The sequence below is a fragment of the Oncorhynchus keta genome, chromosome 1 (assembly GCF_023373465.1).
Source record: "Oncorhynchus keta strain PuntledgeMale-10-30-2019 chromosome 1, Oket_V2, whole genome shotgun sequence".
Lineage (NCBI taxonomy): Eukaryota > Metazoa > Chordata > Actinopteri > Salmoniformes > Salmonidae > Oncorhynchus > Oncorhynchus keta.
In genome coordinates, this window is record NC_068421.1 from 48,831,044 (window position 1) to 48,855,198 (window position 24,155).

The window sequence follows — 24,155 nt, forward strand, 5'->3', positions numbered from 1 at the left end:
TTCCTGGACAATTGGCCGAGATCAGTTTTATTTATCGGGCTTTTCATTTATTCATTTTCTGTCCAAAAGCAGGATAATAGTGATGACTGATGTGCTTTTTTAGGCCGGTTCGGTTTCGGTGCAATTATAAAAACATCACGGTTTTCGATTTATATTATTGTTTTAAACATTAAATGCATTATGAAATAATTACATTAAAATTATTAGAGCTTTTTAATAGAAATTCCAAAGCCAAAAACAGTGAACATTCAATTGCCAAAACATTGAAAATATTCCATCATCTCTGTCAGGGCCACAAAGAAAAATAGGAAATTACTATGAAATAATAAAATATTTCAGTGTGTATATTACTTAGTTTTATTTGATGAATTTATAATTGTTCATTCCTTAGTCATCATCTGACCTCTACTAGGCAGTAGCAGCCAGCCAAGCCAACCATCTAACATTACATTCTCTCTTTTTTCCCCATACTGTACTGTCTTTAGTCATCCTATTTAGCTAGGCTAGCCTGCCTAAGTACGGTGCAGAGCCGTCTGACAATAATTTTTACTTGTTTTTCAAAGTAGATCAATCAGACATACTTTCAAACTTTCTCCATCCCTCTCGCCTGTTGTTGTGTTGTGAACATTCCTCTCATGTGGCCGTGTACGTCTCTCTCGTGTAATATCATCTAACTTAACGTAGCAGGCGTAAAAGTGTATCCAACTTTAGTTGTTTAATAACCACACAAAAAAAACATTGACATTTTGGTTAATCTCAGTACTAACGGCTAACGGAAACCCTGGCGAACACGCACACACAGTCAGACTAACAGTAATAAGAGTCATGTGGCTGTTCTCATTGCTGGACAACCAGGTGCTAATGCATCGTAGCATCATCGCTTCCAGAGAAGGAAGTTGGGGAAAATCACAGGACACAGGGGTGGTCAAGCCCAGTAGGGCGGCTGGAACTGGACCCCTTGTAAATATTGCCAACACACACACACACTTCCCCTAAAGAGCAGACTGAAACAGATACACCCACAAGTTTTCTGAAGAAACCCCACCGCTGCAACCAAATATCAGTCACACACACTTGACACAAGACACTGACCTGCATCCAGGATGCCCTGGGCCAGGATGGCCCCGAACTTGGCCATGACGTCATCATGCTTGTCATTGATGACCTTGGAGTAGAGCTGCCGGAACTGGTTCACCTGTGCCGGGAAAGCAACGAAAACCATTATGACTCAAACTCATTGATCAGTTTATTTGATGGGCCTCCACATTACAATCTAGCACTCGTATTCAATGAAATATACTTAAATTCTTTGTTGTCCGGTTTTTCAGCTGCATATGGGAGACCTTTTGGCTGCCACGTCACTTTGGCTTTGATGCATGCCAAGGCCCACATTTGGAACTGACATGAAGTGAGAGCCACTATTAGCTGGTTAAAAACTCACTAGCCACACTTCTCGATAATAAATATTTAAGAAGGGTTATATGGTTAAAACATTACCATTTATAATTCCATGTAAGATATTTAAAAAACGAGTCCTGTAAAGTAAGTGGCCCACCTGGGAGTGTGAGGCACCGAGGCACATACTCGACGAACACGATTTAACAACTGCACCGAATCGCCTTCCTGTCTCGAGAACACTTGAAAACATTAGTGTGGCTTCACATTTAAACAGGCCCACCGCAATTAATGACAGCGTGGCTTCAATCATAAAAAAGATCATGCAACGAAATAACCCAGAGAGGGTGTGTGTATGAAAGAAAAGTTTAGTTGAGCATGTGCGTTTACGTTATTGCCACATATGTACCGTGTGTGGGGCACAAAGTAAAAGTGTTGAGAAAAAAACAACAGCAGGCGGGCAGTCCATAACAGTATGGCAGTGTAGGCCTACATAAACAACCTTTATGCCCAAGGTGTACTGACACACCCGCCGCACTGTCACGCTAGCTGCCATGCCACCATCACCAGTGTAAGAGCACACCAAACAATATCTGGAAAGACACTGAAAATTACACAGGCACACATGTTGTGCCTCCTGCCGTTTCCAATTTAAAATGAGAGTCTCTTGCACAATCTTTCACACCGCCCCGAGCTCAAAGACTGTTGATGTACAGGCCGAGACCAGAGGACTCTTTGAAAATGAGTCTGGCATTTCTTAAACGGCTGTGACAGAGCTTGTTGTGCAAAACGGGGAGAGAGAGAGCAGCTCCTTTTAGCTAGCCTCCCCACCCTTCGCTTTCCTACCCTCTGCTGACTGATATCCCTTTCAAACAGAACCCGAAAACCTGCCACATTTTCTTTATATCTGAAAGGTATTACTGGCGACAAAGTCTGTACTTTTATTTCCGCCAATCAGCATAATCATGATTGCGGTAAGGAATTTCCAAGTCTCGCCAACCCCTCAGTATCAACATAGTCTTTCATCTTACCATCTTTGGCATGGATTAAATCATGAACATTCTATTTTTGTTGTCCGACATAAGTTCTCTTTGTCATTATGAAAAAGTATATCACAAAAACAGCAGTCTGCATAATTTTTTGCACCCCCACACCCCCCCCAAAAAATAAAAATAAAAAATGTATTTAAGATATGTCAATCTAACAAGCCAGGCAACGAAAAGTAACATTCTAGACAATGTTGAGAACATTTCAATAGGCTACAGTAGCATACTATGCAAACAGATAATTCCACCATCAGCGATACAACGAAGATATAATTAAAGTCAGTGAATAACAAAGTTACTGGTCGCCAATTTCTCTCCTAAATGTGGGCTGTGAATGGGATGGACTGTTTCACTTCCACTCACCTTGGGACAGGTGACCTCGGTCTGCTGGATCATGACGAGGGCTGATGAGATGAGGGCGCCCTGTCTCACATAGTTCACCGGGTCATTAGTCATGGGCTCCAGCAGGTTGATGGCCTCCTGAGAAGAGAGAAAGAACAAAATAACTTTTCAATGGTAATACAATACAAACTAAACAAATACCTAGATGACAACTTGAACAGCAAACAAGACGAGGTTATCGTGTTGTTTAGACTCCAAATAAATACATAGATAAAGTTGGATGCTACTCACTAAGTACGAGCACGGTACTTTGCTGTTCTACAGGAGGATAAGCCCCAGCTCCTTAAGGGAGAAGAGGCTCAGGTGGGTAAACAGTGAGCTCCCTCAGGCCAGTTAGGAACTTCTAGGCCAGTGTTTGGACCAGCGCTCTCCTGGGTATTAAGAAGTAAGCCTGGCAGAGGGTGCCAGCTCAGCTGCTTGGCACAAGTTACCAGAGGCTTCTGAGGAAGGGCGGGCTCAGCTGTGCCAGGGCAAACCTCAGCACTCAGCAGTGAGGACCCAAGATGAGGCCTACACTTGAGATCTCTATCAGATTTATAGATTGCTTAGCTTTACTTTATAAAGTGTTTTCAAAGAGATGTATTCAATCCACTAATACGAAACAAGTGTATTTAACATGGAAACATACGCATTTTTTGTATTTTGATTGTGAACATTTACTAGAGGTATGGGTAGCACCATCTTGAATTGCCATAGTAACAACTGATGCCAATGGGTCATTGGTAGGACTGAGCAAATTGTGAATTTTTGCACGGAGACAGAATGTGAATGCTGCCACACCTCTACTAGACCAGAAATGTTTCTCACATATTTTAAAGCTCTGTCATGGAGATCAGAACAACAATATTAAGGTAAGAAACTGTATACAATCTGTTTTTATGTTAATTATTTGAGTACTTTTCCGATTGAGGAGTCTGTGAAATTTACTTTTGATAAGCCGAGTAACGTTAGACAATTGAATCAGCCTAAACGAGACAAGGTAGCTAGCCTACTTGATTTAGGTCTTCTCTTGTCTTTTTGATGCAAGTGATTTCATTGATAACGGCACAAAGTCAAATGCTCATATTGACAATTTAAAAAGCATTTGTCATTAGGTAGTATGCGTGAGAGCAGGCCTGGGCAAAGGCAGGCCTGGGCAAAGGCAGGCCTGGGCAAAGGCAGGCCTGGGCAAAGGCAGGCCCGGGGGACATATGCTGCACAGGACAAGAGTCAATACGGGCTACGGAAACATGCTCAGATCAAAGAATTTGCAATAGTAAAGTTTAGAAAAACATATTTGTTATTCATTTGAAAAGCCCAATGAATACTTGCCTTTTTGTAACTATTTAACTCCCACCGCTTGTGGGACATTTATTTTGAAGGCACGTATAAATAACTGCACAAGGACAGACAGGCTGACACACACGTCACCGTCACAAATAGTAGCTAGTTAGAAATTGCGGGAACATTTTACAAAGATGTTAAAAATATAAAAAAAGTGGTGCTGAATGCAGTGTACTTTTCCCTCCATGTAGTTCATTGCATGTTTAATAATGAAAATAAATACCTACCAAAAAAGGAGAACATGGATGTAGTTTATTTCTGTGCATGTTAAAAAGTAGCATATCTAGACGTGATTTACAGTAGATATATCTGTCAACACAGTCATACACATGATGTATAATCCTGTAATAGGATTCTGGCCCACGACGGCAAAAATATATTCTAATGTGGCCCTCCATGGAAAATAATTGCCCAGGCCTGAGCTAGAGCTAGCTAAACCGAACTGGCTAGTGATTAAGATATGAAGCTGCTGTAGCTAGCAAGCCAGGAAGAGAGAATATCTGCAGGACTGCTATGTTACCAGTAAAATGTAATGTTATGATCCCATATACAGTCATTTTTAACAACTAGCTAGCTAACTAGGTTTATGTGTCGGTTTATCTGTGATATGATTCCTATAACCTCAGTTTCTTTTTAGATGCATGCCAGCAAAGCCACTACACAACACTAAACAATACATTAATTGCAACGGTGACAATCGGTGCCCACAAACTGTTAGGGCCAACATAAAGCTGTTCCAACAGCAAAGCTTTCTTTTCAGCACCATGGAGTGAATACGCACCACCGCTACACTTGGCTATCAGCGGAGCCTTGTCGGTCAGCGAAACAGTTAATTCTGCCTCATTTACTGACTTTAAAAAAAAACATAGCTGACTTAGTAGTTTCCACTGACAATTGAGATGTACAAACTTTGGCATGGGTATGATGAGCTGATAAGAGGCAATAATTAATATCGACGAAGACATTAATGAGCGAGCTAAGATGGACGTGGTCAATATAACTATTTGTTCAGCACTTTTGAAATGTACAGCGACAGAATTCAAAACATGGACCGTTCTCACAGTATTCACCAAGTCAGAACCGTAGGATAAATAAAGGGGGTATATAAGCAGACAATGAAAGCACTTATTTGATGATTACATCTCTCTAAAACAGGCTATAGGCTACATGCGCACCACCAAGTCCGCAGCGATTCTGCAGCGATACGCCATTCATCTGGTTTGCACTTATTTTGACTATCATTTGTTTTTCAACAGGACAATGACCCAACATGTCCAGGCTGTGTAAGGGCTATTTTACCAAGAAGGAGAGTGATGGAGTGCTGCATCAGATGACCTGGCCTCCACAATCACCCAACCTCAACCCAATTGAGATGGTTTGGGATGAGTTGGACCGCAAAATAAAGTAAAAGCAGCCAACAAGTGCTCAGCACATGTGGGAACTCCTTCAATAAATAATTCCAGGTGGAGCTGGTTGAGAGAATGCCAAGAGTGTGCAAAGCGATCATCAAGGCATTTTTTATATTTTGATTCGTTTAACACTTTTTTTGGTTACTACATGATTCCAAATGTGCTCTGCCCTACCTGCCCTGAATTACGGGTCGCCGCTGTCCCCATCATTTGAAGATGACTGATTTAATATTTTATTAATCAAATGTTTTTTTGTGATAGAAATTAGTCATGTTAAGATATTTCACATTACATATTTAGTAATGGCAGAATGTATTTTAAACTTCACCCAATGAAACTTTTGTATGACATAATAAATAAAAAAGTATTGATAGGAGTGGGGAAAAAAGGTACTTGTGCATTGATAAGCACACAAAACACGGCATTAACGATAAATAATAAAGATGGCACTTCTAAAAACCTAATTCACACCGTAGCCTGCAGAATTTGCAAGATTACTTGTCTTTCATTTCGGCACAAATGAAAATGTGGTACTGACTCACCCATGGATTGATGTTTCAGCACAGTCTCAATGAAGAGTTCGGAGTTCGATTAGCCTTGTGTTAAATGCTAGAGTTAGCAGCTAGAGTTAGCAGCAAGCGGACGAACAATATCAACCGTCATTGTACGGAAGAAGCCGGAGCTTCATGTGAAGCTAACTGAAGCTTCACATGGAGAAAACTGAGTAGATCGAGCTTGCTTTGTAGGATACCCCTCTGGTCTAAGGTTAGCTGGTTCGTAACTTTGCTACTTTGTCACACATTAACATTTTATTTCATATATGGACTATCAGATATGAAATTACGTTACATGTTCTCAAATGTTAGAGTAAAAACCTTTCAATAATGAAATCTAATTTTGTCACCTGCAAGCTGATTGGGAACTTTTATAATTCTCTTCCATTCATGATTCCCATTTTTGTGTGCTGAAGGGTCATTGCTACTCTGGTAAGACGAGGGCGAAGATGATGCCCTCTTCTCCCTCCCCTAGATCCCTGACCACCAGTGACAATATGCCAACCAGACATTAAACCAAACTCCTCCTGAGTGGCGCAAAACATATAATTTCTCATTCATTCCCTTTCTATATAATTTATTAGACTTCAAACAAAGTTCGAACAAAGTTTCCAGACCCCTTGACTTTTTCCACATTTTGTTACGTTACAGCCTTAATCTAAAATTGATTAAATTGTTTTTTCTCCTCATCAAGCTATGCACAATACATCAATAAGAAAGCAAAAACAAGTCTAAAAATGTTTGCAAAAATTGAAATATTCCATTTACATAACTCAGTATTTAGTTGAAGCACATTTGGCAGCGTAGGGATGCTGCCTGGTTTCCTCCAGGTGTGCCGCTTGGCATTCAGGCCAAATAGTTCAATCTTGGTTTAATCAGACTAGAGAATTTTGTTACTCATGGTCTGAGAGTCTTTAGGTGCGCTTTGGCAAACTCCAAGCGAGCTGTCATGTGCCTTTCTTTAACTGAGGAGTTGCTTCCCTCTGGCCATTCTACCATAAAGGCCTGATTGGTGGAGTGCCGCAAAGATGATTGTTCTTCTGAAAGGTTCTCCCATCTTCACAGATGAACTCTGGACTTCTGTCAGAGTGACCATCTGTGTTTTGGTCACCTCCCTGACCAAGGCCCTTCTCCCCCGATTGCTCAGTTTGGCTAGGCAGCAAGCTCTAGGAAAAGGTTTGGTGGTTCCAAACTTCTTCCATTTAAGAATGATGGAGGACACTGTGTTCTTGGGGACCTTCAATGCTGCAGACATTTTTTGGTACCCTTCCCCAGATCTGTGCCTCGACACAATCCTGTGTCGGAGCTCTATGGACAATTCCTTCGACATCATGGCTTGGTTTTTGCTCTGACATGCACCGTCAACTGTGGGACCTTATATAGACAGGTTAGTGCCTTTCCGAAATTACCATAGGTGGACTCCAGTCAAGTTGTAGAAACATCAAGGAGGATCAATGGAAACAGGATGCACCAGAGCTCAATTTCGAGTCTCATAGCAAAGGGAATGTAAATACATATGTAAATAAGGTATTTCTATATTTTGCAAACATCTCTAAAAACCAGTTTTTGCTTTGTCATTATGGGGTATTGTATGTAGATCGAGGGAAGAAAATAATTTTATCCATTTTAAAATAAGGCTGTAACATAACGAAATGTGGAAAAAGTCAAGGGGTCTGAATTCTTTCCGAATGCACTATTACTCTTTTCGAAACGTAAAATCACACATTTGCTTACTTCAGTGTCATTCATTCATGATATAATTTGCACTGAAAGAGGAGCCGTTGCTTAGCAACTCAGACAGAGGCTATAGGAACATACAGAGAATGAACTGCCAGGTGCGTCATAATAGTCCGGAAGTAAAGCCACGCAGGGAGCAAAATTTGAAATGGAATACATCGAATACATGGAGCAGGGTGGAGAAGAAAAAAAATCATATTAAAACAATATTTAAATGTATTTTCGGGAAGGGATGAGGTCACCATTCATGTAATACATACACACACACACACACACACGCATACATATATACACATACATACACATATACACACACGTGTATATATATGTATATATATATATATACACAGTGGGGCAAAAAAATATTTAGTCAGCCACCAATTGTGCAAGTTCTCCCACTTAAAAAGATAAGAGGCCTGTAATTTTCATCATAGGTACACTTCAACTATGACAGAATGAGACAAAATGAGAAAGAAAAAAAAATCCAGAAAATCACATTGTAGGATTTTTTATGAATTTATTTGCAAATTATGGTGGAAAATAAGTATTTGGTCAATAACAAAAGTTTCTCAATACTTTGTTATATACCCTTTGTTGGCAATGACAGAGGTCAAACGTTTTCTGTAAGTCCTCACAAGGTTTTCACACACTGTTGCTGGTATTTTGGCCCATTCCTCCATGCAGATCTCTTCTAGATCAGTGATGTTTTGGGGCTGTTGCTGGGCAGCACGGACTTTCAATTCCCTCCAAAGATTTTCTATAGGGTTGAGATCTGGAGACGGGCTAGGCCACTCCAGGACCTTGAAATGCTTCTTACGAAGCCACTCCTTCGTTGCCCGGGCAGTGTGTTTGGGATCATTGTCATGCTGAAAGACCCAGCCACGTTTCATCTTCAATGCCCTTGCTGATGGGAGGTTTTCACTCAATGGCCCCATTCATTCTTTCCTTTACACGGGATCAGTCGTCCTGGTCCCTTGGCAGAAAAACAGCTCCAAAGCATGATGTTTTCACCCCCATGCTTCATAGTAGTTATGGTGTTCTTTGGATGCAACTCAGCATTCTTTGTCCTCCAAACACAACAAGTTTTTACCAAAAATTTATATTTTGGTTTCATCTGACCATATGACATTCTCCCAATCTTCTTCTGGATCATCCAAATGCTCTCTAGCAAACTTCAGACAGGCCTGGACATGTACTTCATTAAAAATCCTACAATGTGATTTTCTGGATTTTTCCCCCGTCATTTTGTCTGTCATATTTGAAGTGTACCAATGATGAAAATTACATGCCTCGTCTTTTTAAGTGGGAGAACTTGCACAATTGGTGGCTGACTAAATACTTTTTTGCCCCGCTGTATATACATCAATAGTTATTGGGGAATTATTTCATAGTTTCTTCACAGATATATTATTTTCCCATTTCTGTCTTATAGCAACCCTATGCTTGGTGTGACTGTTATAGGAAGAGGAGACCATCTGATACGCCTGGAAATATTTTGATATGAACCTGGAATTAAAATTAAAGAGGACCCGTGCTTCTATAGTGAAACAATCTCACAAGTCCAGTTTGCGAGTGATGTTAGGCTACATTGTATCGTTGTTTCTTCAGAGCGCAGTGGTGAGCAACAAAATAATATCACTTCACCGAGACACCCACGAGTTCAAGTTTAGCACTTTATCCACAAATGTTTTAATGATCAGATTTTTTTTCACCTTTATTTAATCAGGTAGGCCAGTTAAGAACAAGTTCTCATTTACAACTGCGACCTGGCCAAGATAAAGCAATGCAGTGCGACAAAAACAACAGACACATGGGATAAACAAACGTACAGTCAATAACACAATAGAAAATCTGTATACAGTGAGTACAAACGAAGTAAGGAGGTAAAGCAATAAAAAAAGGCGATAGTGGCGAAGTAATTACAATTTAGCAATTAATACTGGCGTGATAGATGTGAGGATGAGGATGTGCAAGTATAAATACTTGTGTGCAAAAGAGCAGAAAAAAAACAAAAAACAAATATGGGAATAAGGTAGGAAGTTGGTTGAATTGGCTATTTATAGATGGCCTGTGTACAACGATCGGTAAGCTGCTCTGACTCTTGAAGTCATTGAGGGAGATAAGTCTCCAACTTCAGTGTTTTTTTGCAATTCGTTCCAGTCATTGCCAGCAGAGAACTAGAAGGCGGCCAAATGAGGTGTTGGCTTTGGGGATGACCAGTGAAATATACCTTCTGGAGCGCATGCTACGGGTGGGTGTTGCCATGGTGACCAGTGAGCTGAGATACGGCGGGCCTTTACCTAGACTTAGAGGACCTGAAGCCAATGGGTTTGGCGACGAATATGTAGCGAGGACCAGCCAACGACAGCCTACAGGTTGCAATGATGGGTAGTATATGGGGCTTTGGTGACAAAACGGATGGCACTGTGATAGACTGCATCCAATTTACTGAGTAGAGTGTTGGAGGCTATTTTGTAAATGACATCGCCGAAGTCAAGGACCGGCAGGATAGTAAGTTTTACGAGGGTATGTTTAGCAGCATGAGTGAAGAAGGCTTTGTTGCGAAATAGGAAGCCGATTCTAGATTTAACTTTAGATTGGAAATGCTTCATTTGAGTCTGGAAGGAGAGTTTACAGTCTAGCCAGACACTTAGTTATTTATAGTTGTCCACATATTCTAAGTCAGAACCGTCCAGAGTAGTGATGCTAGGCGGGCGGGCGCTTATTTAAGATGGTGAGCAAGGCACTTTTGAAGAACAACCAGGCATCCTCATACCAACGGTATGAGTTCAATATCCTTCCAAGATACCCGGGCCAGGTTGATTAGAATGGCCTGCTCGCAGAAGTGTTTTAAGGAGCGTTTGACAGTGATGAGGGGTGGTCGTTTGACCCCGGACCCATAACGGACGCAGGCAATGAGGCAGTGATCGCTGAGATCCTGGCTGAAAACAACAGAGGTGTATTTAGAGGGCAGGTTGGTCAGGATGATACCTATTAGGGTGCCCATGTTTATGGATTTGGGGTTGGACCTGGTAAGTTCCTTGACAATATGTGAGATTCAGGGCATCTAGCTTAGATTGTATGACAGCCGGGGTGTTAAGCATCACCTAACAGTACGAACTCTGACGATAGAGGGGGGGCAATCACATATGGTATCCAGGGCACAGCTGGGAGCTGAGGGGGGTCTATAACAAGTGGTAACAGTGAGAGACTTATTTCTGGAGAGATGGATTTTTAAAAGTAGTAGCTAGAACTGTTTGGGCATAGACCTGGATAGTAGGACAGAACTCTGCAGGCTATCGCTACAGTAGATTGCAACTCTGCCCCCTTTAGCAGTTCTATCTTGAAGGAAAATATTGTAATTGGGAATGGAAATTTCTGAATTTTTGGTGGCCTTCCTAAGCCTGAATTCAGACACTAGGACATCAGGGTTGGCAGAGTGTGCTAAAGCAGTGAATAAAGCAAACTTCTTCTGATATTAACATGCATGAACCCAAGGCTTTTCCAGTTACAGAAGTCAACCAATGAGAGCGCCTGGAGACACACACACAACCTGGGTTAACCTCTACATCACCAGAGGAACAAAGGAGGAGGAGGAGTAGGACAAGGGTACGGGCTAAAGGCTTTAAGAACTGGTTGTCTAGTGCTTTCAGAACAGAGTAAAAGGAGTAGACTTCTGGGCGTGGTAGGATAGATTCATGGCATAATGCACAGACAAGGGCATGGTAGGGTGCGAGTACAGTGGAGGTAAATCTAGGCATTGAGTGACGATGAGAGGCTGCATCTTTGTAAGCGGCAGTTAAGCTAGGTGCGGTCTCCACATGTGTGGGGGGTGGGGCAAGGGAGCTAACCGAGGCATGTAGAGCAGGAATAGGGGCTCCGCAGTAAAACAAAACAATGAGAGCTACCCTAAACAACAGTATACAAGGCTTATTGACATTAGAGAGGGGCATAAAGCAATTAGGTGTTGATTGGAAGGGATAAGACAACAACGGGTAAACAGCTAAGACAACAACAGGTAAATGGCGATGAATGGGCAGAGAGGGGTCAGTTAGCTACACACAGGGCCTGAGTTCCAGGCTGGGGCCGACTAGTAAACAAAATGAAGTACCGTGTCCAGTATGCATCAGCTGTGTTGCCGAGTGATCATAGGGTCCAATAAGCAGCAATGGACGAAACAGGGAGCCACTCGGCAGTCGTCACTACGCTAGGCGAGCGGGAGACACTGCGCTCAGAGAGTTAGCGGGCTGGGGCTAGTAGCTGGGTCCTCACCGACATCAATGATGCAGATGCCGGTTGAGAGCACATCGGCCAAAATACGTCAGCAGACCAGTCATGATGGATCGGCGGGGCTCCGTGTCAACAAAGGGTCCAGGCCAATTGGCAAAAGAGGTATTGTAGTTGGTGTACTTCATTTGCGATCCGGGGGAATGGGCCTAGCTCGAGGGTAACTGGTGCTTGCTTCTGGACAAGGGCGGTAGCCATGATAGCCACTCAGTGGCAGCTAGCTAGCGGCGATGATCCGTTGTCAATGGTCCAGAGCTTGCGGCAGGAATCCGGTGATGTAGTGGGGGGCCGTCCGATATGCTCAGGGCTTATATTGCGCTGTGCAGACTGGCAGATATTATCCGGGCTCAAGCGGCTGGTGTCTGTGTTAAAGACTGCTAGCAGTGGCTAACAAAGACTGAATAGCTAGTAGCTAATTAACTGGCTAGCTCCTGAAGGCTAGCTTCTGATGGAGGTTCCAGTTATAAGGTAAAAAAAAAATTGCAGAGCCGTACCATGTTGGGTGAGGCGGGTTGCAGGAAGGTACACTACTCAACAAAAAAAAGGGACATGTAACAACACAATGTAACTCCAAGTCAATCACACTTCTGTGAAATCAAACTGTCCACTTACGAAGCAACACTGATTGACAATACATTTCACATGCTGTTGTGCAAATGGAATAGACAACAGGTGGAAATTATAGGCAATTAGCAAGACACCCCCCAATAAAAGGAGTGATTCAGCTGGTGGGGACCACAGACCACTTCTCAGTTCCTATGCTTCCTGGCTGATGTTTTGGTCACTTTTGAATGCCAGCGGTGCTTTCACTCTAGTGGTAGCATGAGACGGAGTCTACAACCCACACAAGTGGCTCAGGTAGTGCAGCTCATCCAGGATGGCACATCAATGCGAGTTGTGGCAAGAAGGTTTGCTGTGTCTGTCAGCGTAGTGTCCAGAGCATGGAGGCGCTACCAGGAGACAGGCCAGTACATCAGGAAACGTGGAGGAGGCCATAGGATGGCAACAACCCAGCAGCAGGACCGCTACCTCCACCTTTGTGCAAGAAGGAGCAGGAGGAGCACTGCCAGAGCCCTGCAAAATGACCTCCAGCAGGCCACAAATGTGCATGTGTCTGCTCAAACGGTCAGAAACAGACTCCATGAGGGTGGTATGAGGGCCTGACATCCACAGGTGGGGGTTGTGCTTACAGCCCAACACCGTGCAGAATGTTTGCCAATCTTTGTGTTCTCTGGCAAATGCCAAATTCGCCACTGGCGCCCTGTGCTCTTCACAGATGAAAGCAGATTCACACTGAGCATGTGACAGAGTCCGGAGACGCAGTGGAGAACGTTCTGCTGCCTGCAACATCCTCCAGCATGACCGGTTTGGCGGTGGGTCAGTCATGGTGTGGGGTGGCATTTGTTTGGAGGGCCGCACAGCCCTCCATGTGCTCGCCAGAGGTAGCCTGACTGCCATTAGGTACCGAGATGAGATCCTCAGACCCCTTGTGAGACCATATGCTGGTGTGGTTGGCCCGGGGTTCCTCCTGGGTTCCTCCTAATGCAAGACAATGCTAGACCTCATGTGGCTGGAGTGTGCCCGCCCGTTCCCCAGACCTGAATCCAATTGAGCACATCTGGGACATCATGTCTCGCTCCATCCATCAACCCCACGTTGCACCACAGACTGTCCAGGACTTGGCGGATGCTTTAGTCCAGGTCTGGGAGGAGATCCCTCAGGAGACCATCCGCCACCTCATCAGGAGCATGCACAGGCGTTGTAGGGAGGTCATACAGGCACGTGGAGGCCACACACACTACTGAGCCTCATTTTGACTTGTTTTAAGGGCATTACATCAAAGTTGGATCAGCCTGTAGTGTGGTTTTTCACTTTAATTTTGAGTGTGACTCCAAATCCAGACCTCCATGGGTTGATAAATTTGACTTCCATTGATAATTTTTGTGTGATTTTGTTGTCAGCACATTCAACTATGTAAAGAAAAAAGTATTTATTAAGAATATTTCATTCATTCAGATCTAGGATGGTGTTATTTTAATGTTCCCTTTATTTTTTTGAGCAGTGTATATTTAATGGGGCGGCAGGGTAGCCTAGTTGTTAGAGCGTTGGACTAGCAGCCGAAAGGTTGCAAGTTCAAATCCCCGAGCTGACAAGGTACAAATCTGCCGTTCTGCCCCTAACCCATTGAAAATAAGAATTTGTTCTTAACTGACTTGCCTAGTTAAATAAAGGTAAAATAAAAAAAAATGAAAAATAAATTTGAAAATTGAAAGAGATTGAAATGTATACAGAAAATTGGGAAGAAGAAAAAAACTTCCCCCAAAAAAGCTGAATATTTACACAGGACAAAAACATCTTGCTGCTACGCCATCTTGGAAAATATGTGATGATGATGAAGGGGGTGATTGAATACAATATACACCGGGGTTGCCAACTAGGTTTGGCCTCCAGCCAATTTTTTCCTGAGCTTGTAGCTAGTCGGCAAGCCAGAACATATTTAGCCTATTAGCAAACAGCCTACTAGCTGCCCAATTTATAGCCCTACACCACACATGTAGTAGCCTACACACTCTTTTAATGCAAACCTTCAGAACCTGCTCCCAAACAGCACAGATGTAAGATTTTATTTTTCACTGTAGAAGCACTGGTCCTCTTAAATTGTAATTCCAAGAATCAAAAATATTTAGGATCATATGACGGTCTGCTCTGCCATTTCTCCCCTTCACACCAGGGCTGCCAAAAATATACGGTTGCTATAAGACAAATGGGAAAATAATGGATCTGTGAAAAAAGTATAAAATAGCTCCCCACTACCAATGTAATGTTTACATTTAATGTATTCCTTGAACGTTGACCACAGCCCTTCTGAAAATACATTTACATTTTTTCCAACCTGCTCCATGTATTCAATTTCAAATTTGGCTCCAAGTGCAGCTTTACCTCCGGGCTATTATGACATCTGGCAGTTCCTTCTCAGTATGTTCCTAGCAGAGGTAGAGTCTTCTAGTAGTTAGCCTCGGTTAGCCTCAGGTATTCGGTGGTGTCCGTTATTTTGCTACACTCAGTGTGTGGGAGGGATACAACACAGCCCTGTGGTAGGCTAGGAGGAGCTTTCGCAATACTTCATAGATCCTTTAAATTATTTTAGATCCATGAAGCTGCATTAAGAAGTGTCTGCAGGTAAGCATATGGGCTGATTTTGGACTGGACAATAGAATTTGCAGGTTGTTCACAGAGAGGGGAGGGAGGGAGGTCGGGAAAGGATGTACAGTACATGAGGTGGAAGAGACACTCACCTTGTTGCCTGTCCCGGCACAGCAGATGCCAAGGGCCATTGCGGCCCCGCAGCGCACATGGGGGTTGTAGCTCTCTGACAGGAGGGACACCACACTAGGGCACTGCTCTGGGGTCCTGTACACACACAAAGAAAGAGAAAGACATTATAATTCAGTTACGCTCATTGTTATTTACATCAAACATCCGAGCAACGGTCTTGAGCCTTGCAAACAATGTAAATAGGCCTAATAAAAATCCATTACTAATCATCATCATTATTATTATGATGAACAGTCTCAGCCATTATTGAAGAGACTGGGGTTTTATGAACATTGCAGAATATATAAGAATGAATCCAATTGGCACCAGGTCCAAGGCTTTAATATCGTTATAGAATAATTGTACAGGCGACAGGTGGCTCAAAGCTACAGCACATCATAAGGAATTGTCACAACCTAATCCTGAACCGGTGTTGGAGGGGGGAACTTGGGGGGCATGTGTGCTGTGTGAAATAGGGGCAGTGATTTATAGGTCTGACACCTCTCAAAGTCTTCATGCATTTTATCTGGGTGTGCTGCATGGGAAAGGGAAAACATTGTGCTTAACCATTTTGCTAGATTGAAATCTATGGCTTGAAGTATAATGGCATGAGTCTAGCGCAGAATGGAGAACAAAACTTCTCTGCTAAGTATAAATTGTTATTTCTTTGCTTACTTAAGTGAGGACTGAGCAAAGTCAACTAAGACGTACAGCAGGGGCGACGCCAGGCTCTTAACTCGTTCACTTTGTCAAAATCCCTTTTAGTCTTACAAAAAGAACAAGCACACAAACATCCACCCAACAGTCAAAGTTAATAAAATAATGTTTTTTATTAAATAATAATAGGAGGACACCCTCATTTAGGTGATGGGATTTTTGCAGAAAACTGCCAACTTCGTGTATTTTGGCAGAATATTACACCAAGTCTAACACCACCAGGGTAATGAAGTGAATATTCTGGCTAACCCTTCCACTCCACTACCTTCGACCATCTTGTGTTTCACGTGTAACTGCCAGGGCTTCTTCCCCATCACATTTTCCTGGCTTCCACGGGCCCAACAGTCTCACTATGAGGAGCCTCCTCACATGTTCGTTTTGAAACCTTTTACAAACTCTCCCAAGTCCAGGCAGCTGTGTCAAGATGGTTTCTTTAAACAATTTACACAAGGTGATTATGGTCAATCCTCCTCCCATCCTAACCCGCTGCCTTCCCTGTTCAGGTTGGGACATTAGAACCCTTACAGGAGTATGGGGTGAGAATATAGATGTAAGATCAGTGTGGGATGTACAGGCAGAGACCAGGGGATGTAGATTTGGGACCCTAACCTCTTGTAACTGCATCTTTACGTAGCACTTAATGTGCCGTTAGGGTAAGGGCCATTTGCAATTAGGCGCTTGAGATGTGAATTTAATTTAATGGGCTCTGTTCCAAGAGGAATGAAGCGGGACCAGATAGAGAAGGAAAATCTGGGCTACTCTACTCTTGCTGGGACAAGACAGGTAGGTCTTAGAGGACACACATGGCCGACGATCTGCCAAAAACAGTCGGTGGCCAACCATCACATGCGAGCAGTCTCCATCTTTCCCAATTCTTCTAAAGTTGCGGATGGCTTTCAACCTTGAACCACTCATAACGTGAGGGGAAATTAAAGTGACATCTAAAAAAAAAAAATACAAATGTGCTGTCGATTGTAGCCTGTACTGTGTGTTCCAGTGTATCTTTTAGTGAAAATTCCTGCCGACAGTTAGCCAAACCTGTCAGCTAAATTAAATGTTTAATGAATCATATTTGGTCACAAAACAAAGGAATGCAATAAATTACAACTGGCATGGAATAATACTGCCTGAGAAAGAGAGGGATTTCCTCTGAAGTAATGACATAACTGTACAAGTCACTCAAATCAGTATAATGTGTGCTATATTACCAGTGTTAGAAATGTATTACGGTATAGCCTGTAATGTCTTGAATTAGGGAGTCTCTTAGGCACAGACATGGTTGAAACCATAGAGGATCAAATAATTGACAATGGGATGAGGTAAGCACATCATATTGAGCGTGTTATACAGCTTGCTATGCTGTGAAAGGAGGTTGATAAGACCAACATTGCCTCGGCATGAACAGTGAAACTGATCAGATTACCATGAGTCCTCAGATTTCCCAGAAAGGTTTGGTTCCTTGTCATGGTAATTGGGAGTCTATCAGTCAGGTATTAATCGTCATTCACTCAAAAAAAATGCTAGGAGGTAAACCAATCCTCTATAAAACAGACTCCTCAGCTTTCTCCAAAGAACAGGCATCATCGTCGATGACTCCCATGCCACTCTCTCCCAGAAATGTGACGCTTTGCTGCAATTGAAGAGGTCCTTTGCTTCTCAGAGAAAACAAAACCTTACTGGTTTGAAGGAGTGAAGAGGTCAGGAGGAATAAAGATGGATCCCTGTTGCCAGACACTGAATAAAATGTACTCATTCATATGGTTGCGCTCCCACTCAGAACATATTTTAGCCTGATTAGACTTATGAAAACAACATAGGAGTAGTTCACGAAAACCGTCAGAATGCGTTGATGTTTGTGAGTTGCGCCGTCTTGTTTTTACACACAATTAAAAAACTAGCCTCTAACCAACCCTAACACAAACAAGCAGGAAAAAGAGTGATTTGACTTCAGCTTTTATCGGAGTAGAATCGGCTCGCTGTAATCAAACGCTAAATGAAGCACCTTAGGGTACTGGGAAAGGGTCTGAAACACTGTTTCGGTGTCAATGATAAAGTCCAGAAGGTTCTATGCACAGAAATCGATAAACCTCCCAGGGTCATTCATTCAGTCTTCTCCATTAATGCAGTGGTGAATTCCAGTGGCCTAATGTCAACTGGCCTGTTTGGATTTAGCATCTCATCTCAACTGGCCAACCAGGGCTTTCGTTGATCACAAATGGCAAATCTCTAGAAGATCTGGATTGCCTTTCAATTTTGCCAGCAGGGATATGAGATGCTATTCTGGTACATACAGTGCCGTGCGAAAGTATTCGGCCCCCTTGAACTTTGTGACCTTTTGCCACATTTCAGGCTTCAAACATAAAGATATAAAACTGTATTTTTTTGTGAAGAATCAACAACAAGTGGGACACAATCATGAAGTGGAACGACATTTATTGGATATTTCAAACTTTTTTAACAAATCAAAAACTGAAAAATTGGGCGTGCAAAATTATTCAGCCCCCTTTACTTTCAGTGCAGCAAACTCTCTCCAGAAGTTCAATGAGGATCTCTGAATGATCCAATGTTGACCTAAATGACTAATGATGATAAATACAATCCACCCGTGTGTAATCAAGTCTCCGTATAAATGCACCTGCACTGTGATAGTCTCAGAGGTCCGTTAAAAGCGCAGAGAGCATCATGAAGAACAAGGAACACACCAGGCAGGTCCGAGATACTGTTGTGAAGAAGTTTAAAGCCAGATTTGGATACAAAAAGATTTCCCAAGCTTTAAACATCCCAAGGAGCACTGTGCAAGCGATAATATTGAAATGGAAGGAGCATCAGACCACTGCAAATCTACCAAGACCTGGCCGTCCCTCTAAACTTTCAGCTCATACAAGGAGAAGACTGATCAGAGATGCAGCCAAGAGGCCCATGATCACTCTGGATGAACTGCAGAGATCTACAGCTGAGGTGGGAGACTGTCCATAGGACAACAATCAGTCGTAAATTGCACAAATCTGGCCTTTATGGAAGAGTGGCAAGAAGAAAGTCATTTCTTAAAGATATCCATAAAAAGTGTTGTTTAAAGTTTGCCACAAGCCACCTGGGAGACACACCAAACATGTGGAAGAAGGTGCTCTGGTCAGATAAAACCAAAATTGAACTTTTTGGCAACAATGCAAAACGTTATGTTTGGCGTAAAAGCAACACAGCTCATCACCCTGAACACACCATCCCCACTGTCAAACATGGTGGTGGCAGCATTATGGTTTGGGCCTGCTTTTCTTCAGCAGGGACAGGGAAGATGGTTAAAATTGATGGGAAGATGGATGGAGCCAAATACAGGACCATTCTGGAAGAAAACCTGATGGAGTCTGCAAAAGACTGCAAAAGACCAATAAATGTCGTTCCACTTCATGATTGTGTCCCACTTGTTGTTGATTCTACACAAAAAAATACAGTTTTATATCTTTATGTTTGAAGCCTGAAATGTGGCAAAAGGTCGCAAAGTTCAAGGGGGCCGAATACTTTCGCAAGGCACTGTATATGACTACCACTAATCTATTCTTGGATCAACCGCAACTTGTAGAGAGTAGAGCGAGACCTGTGAATCCAAACACAGGCTTTGTGGATAGGGTCGTCAGGTAGCCTGTAAAGTCTATTGTATGGCAAAACAAAACATTCCTGCCAGTGCCAAAATTGTCAATGCCACAATTCTCATCCATCAAGCTAATGTTTACAAATGAATGAGGGTGTGGTAAAATAAGAACTTGCCAATGATCCAATGCTTTCTAAATATAAGGTTTACGACCATTGTGGCAATGCAATGGCTTGAGGTTGAATGTGCCTTTTGCTTTGCTACTGCAGATAAATAACAAAAATGTTAGAGCCATTCATAAACAGTTAAACGGAATGCTCCAGGAGTTAGCTGTACATTCTGACTGTGAGTGTAAGATATGTCTTTGTGTGTGTGCGCGCACACAATGTAGGGTTCAGCGATATTTACGATAGTATCGGATATCGAAGATTGACAGCCATCATCGATGGTGACGACATTGTGATGTGACAGACGATGCACTTTATAACCTATTTCAACTTGACTAGCACCACGCAGTAGAGATATGACCTGGTAGCTCAAAGCAGGGCCATGCAAAGTGGCATTTTCCTTTGCAGCCTGCATAACATATCAATAAATATGTTAAACGATTTACAAATGCAAGAGAAGAATGTAGACAAAGCTAAGATTTTCACCAAAGCAGTGTAAAATGTCCAGTCAGAAAATGTTTTTTTTTTTCCCTCTCAATGTCAGATGATCTGGTCCATATAACCCAACACCATATAGCTGACTCTATAAAAGCCCCATTGTGTATTTTCTGTCCATTTGATATGAATGACAATTTTTATGCATGCTGGCTTTCTCCCACCGTGCTACTTCATGATTAAACAATCATTTTAGCCAAAGGCGATCTACGGTCTCTCAGAAAGTTTTAGGTTGTTACTGAATAACTTAAAAACATGACAGGGCTAAGGTAATAATGAGAGAGGTAGAACAAACAATAGCAAGATAGATTTTTCGAACGAGTAGTTTGAACAAATCTTACAGTTGAGCAAAGCTTAGTCTATTACAAGATAAATGTATGCATCCCTCCTACTTGTTGAAGAATATACAAAACCTACTAATTAAAATAGCTTATCAAAAGCAATAAAAAATAGATTTTATTTTTTTTATACAAAATTGCACATAAATATATCAATATCAAAGAATTACTCCAGTAATGTGGCAGTGCATGGTTGAGTAAATTGCCCATATTCCTATAGCTTATTTCAATAAACATAATATATTTACACAAAACAGAAGGTAGAGAGAGCGAAGAGTTTCAACAAAGCAGCGCAAAATATGCGGTCAGTAAATAAGTCGTTTTTTTTCTCTCTCTCAAATGATCTGGGCCAATAGCCAAAGTCAATTTCCTCTCCGTTTGATATGATGACTGGCCTATTGCACTACTCTTTCAATTTAATCAAGGAGGCAAAACTGGTGCGGGCCCAAAAAGGTGACACTTTTTTGTTTGTTGCACTGAAACATGCAAAAAAAATCCTGCTAGGGTGAAATGCAGGTTAACTAATTAAACAACAAAGAATATGATCTACATGATCAGTCTCTGTGTGTAAAATAAGTGGTTGATGTGAACCTAAAAATGTAAAGAAAGCAATCCAATGTTATTTTCACCTAGACATTACTAAATGACACTCAAGTCTTGAGAAAAAAAACAATACACTAATACTGCAGTTAGCCATGACAGCCTTTATAATATAACACTTGTGACCACACACACACACATCTAAATATTGCACTTGGGGAAGTAGAAATAGAATGAAACAAATAGGCATTCTATTTTTGCTCTATTATAGTGGCCACTATAGTAGATATCAATGTGTGCAAAAATATCATTCACCGAGTAAAAAAATGTAATAATTCCCCCTCACTCACACAAGTGTTACTGTCAAGTTCGACACAACAAAAGCAATATCTTTGGGCTACACTATTAGATTGTACACTTTCTGCCTGCTGTGGACATCTGTTCTACAATGTGCCAGCAGAGCATGATACCATTTGTTGGCATAATTGATCTCCTTCAGGCAGAATACACCTGGGACACCCCTCTTTATCCAATATATTGAGAAAGAGGGAAAGTGTGTGGTGTTCCTTTCACCGCTATAGTGGCATCCAGCTTAAGCCAGGCCCGGCTACAGCTACACTTAACTGTTTAACAAGCAATACCTAATTTTCACCTAATTCTCTCATTCTGAAAAATAACCACATACTGTTAGGCTGGAAAATAGAACGAGTCAAAGTTCACCTATGGCTGAAAATGGCAAAAGAACGTTGGCTAAACTAACACTAGCGCGAGCCCAAAGCAAATTCATGGAATTAAAAGCTCGCAGAGCCCGTTTTGACTGGAGCGACGCTTAGAATTCCATTTCGCCTAAATGGCAATTTTTTTTAGCCCTTTTTATATTACCACTACAATATGTTCTTAGGATGAAACTTAAAAATAACTGTAGAAAGTAAACATCCGCACCTCAATGGTGCCAAGTGTGATTACGTCTGCATAATGAGGAAGTAGAAACCACCATTTCTGGTTTAGCGTTTAACGACAAGATAATCTGCCCAGCCTTAAATAATTAGAAAGAGGAGATTAGCATGATTCAAATGGTGTCCGACTTGAAAAACAGCTAAATATACACATCACGAGATATTTCGCGAAATACACTAGCATGCCTCTCCATAGGAAAACAACCGGGGGAACTCAGCGTTCCAAGGGCAAAAGGTATTTCGGGGCTAGCGTTTGATAACGGAATACACTGTCCAGTCTTACATAATTAGAAAGAGGAGATTGTCATGTTTAAAATGGTATCCAATTATTTTGCGAAAGAGACATACCTATATTTCTCTATAGTAAATAATGGGCCGACCTCAAGAGTTCCATGAGTACATTTTTGTTGTTTATTTTTAATTATAAACAACGTGGGAAGATCTCCATTGTCAACAATAGCAAAGCACGCATTGTAACGTGGAACAATAAACTGGGAATCAAACGTTCGGAAGGCGAGTTAGTGCCACAGTGCTCAATAGCGCTAATAGGAGCTGGCAGGGGGGGGAAATGCCCTAAAATAAGGCCTGTGTTTTCGTGATTACTTCAAAACTATGGCAGGCAGCTGGGACATATAATATTATAAAACTGGGCTCCACGGTGGATGCAAAGTTTTGATCAGAAAAAGCAGTTAAAAATGTAGTGTCTAATACTGTAGAAGGAAAAGATGAGTTCACAGATAGCTCGTAACTAGTTAACATTTCAAACAGATTGCCATGGTCCAGTAAGCAACTAATGTGTTATAACTTGAGTAAAAGGCAAGGAGTCATATAATGTTACCAGTTAATACTATAGCGAATTGGTTAGGTTACTAAAGTTAGCTCATCTGATGTTGCTGTTTGACTTTATTACCAGATCATTTTAATTTTCAAACCAACTCAATTACTTGATCAGTTAAATTGCCTAATGTTGCTCAACATTTCTCTGTTGAGCAAACGGATAATTCAATCCAGCTGTTACGCACCTCTCTATGAAGAGGGAACACAACACCCTGCTACAACTAAACTCTCCGTGAAGTGAAAAAGGTATGGACTGTAGGTGCAAGTAAGAATGACAACAGGCAGAATGTGGTACCGTTTACAAGGACTTTATTCCTTTACGCGGTAATATGGGGAAAAGGGGCTGGACGGAACCAAAGCAAAGAAAGTAAATCTCAAAGCCCCCCCCCCCTCTCCTATCTTACCTGCCGACCCACTACTTACCTAATTTAGCACCACCTGGTGCCCTAATCAAAATACAGGGGGTGGTCCGCCCAGGTCTTACCTCGTGTGCCTAGACAGCGAATATGCTACGGGTATATGTATGCCCGCTGGCCTCTTGCCTAAACACTCCCTAGGTGCCTTCCCCTTCCCCCCTGGGAACAAATGAAACAGAATATTAAACAATTTTCACAAACAAACTAAGAAACAAAGGACATCAAATAAGCTCTATCTGAGCAACAAACTCACAAAACATACCAACTCTCAGCAATGAACTCCCAGCAAAATCAACCTCTAGCAAAATCTCTAGCAAAATCTCTTCAATGACATCCCAGCAAATCTCTAGCAAAATCTCTGCAATGACCTCCCAGCAAATCTCTAGCAAAATCTCTGCAATGACCTCCCAGCAAATCTCTCCCTCCTGAACAGAACACTGGCATTTATATAGCTTCAGAATGAATGGGTAATTGGAGACAGCTGTGTCTTAACGAAGGGGCGGGGTCAGCTCTCCAATTAGCCATGGAGTCGACCAATCAGCTGCTTGAGGGATTTCAGGAAGCCATTTCCTGAAATAAACACATGCAAATACACAAACTACAACACATAAACTGGGGAACGTAACACCAGCTAG

General features: G+C 42.0%; 1 protein-coding gene across 1 annotated transcript in view; it reads right to left on the reverse strand.

Annotated features, from left to right (window-relative positions):
* LOC118386844 (26S proteasome non-ATPase regulatory subunit 1-like) overlaps positions 1 to 24,155 on the reverse strand; it is a 103,356-nt gene that overhangs the window by 29,154 nt on the left and 50,047 nt on the right. Inside the window, exons 17-19 of the mRNA XM_035774767.2 lie at positions 15,450 to 15,564; positions 2,805 to 2,921; positions 1,093 to 1,195 (exon numbers count right to left, since the gene is read on the reverse strand). Coding sequence (XP_035630660.1) covers positions 1,093 to 1,195; positions 2,805 to 2,921; positions 15,450 to 15,564 — 335 coding nt within the window. The remainder of the gene's footprint in view (positions 1 to 1,092; positions 1,196 to 2,804; positions 2,922 to 15,449; positions 15,565 to 24,155) is intronic.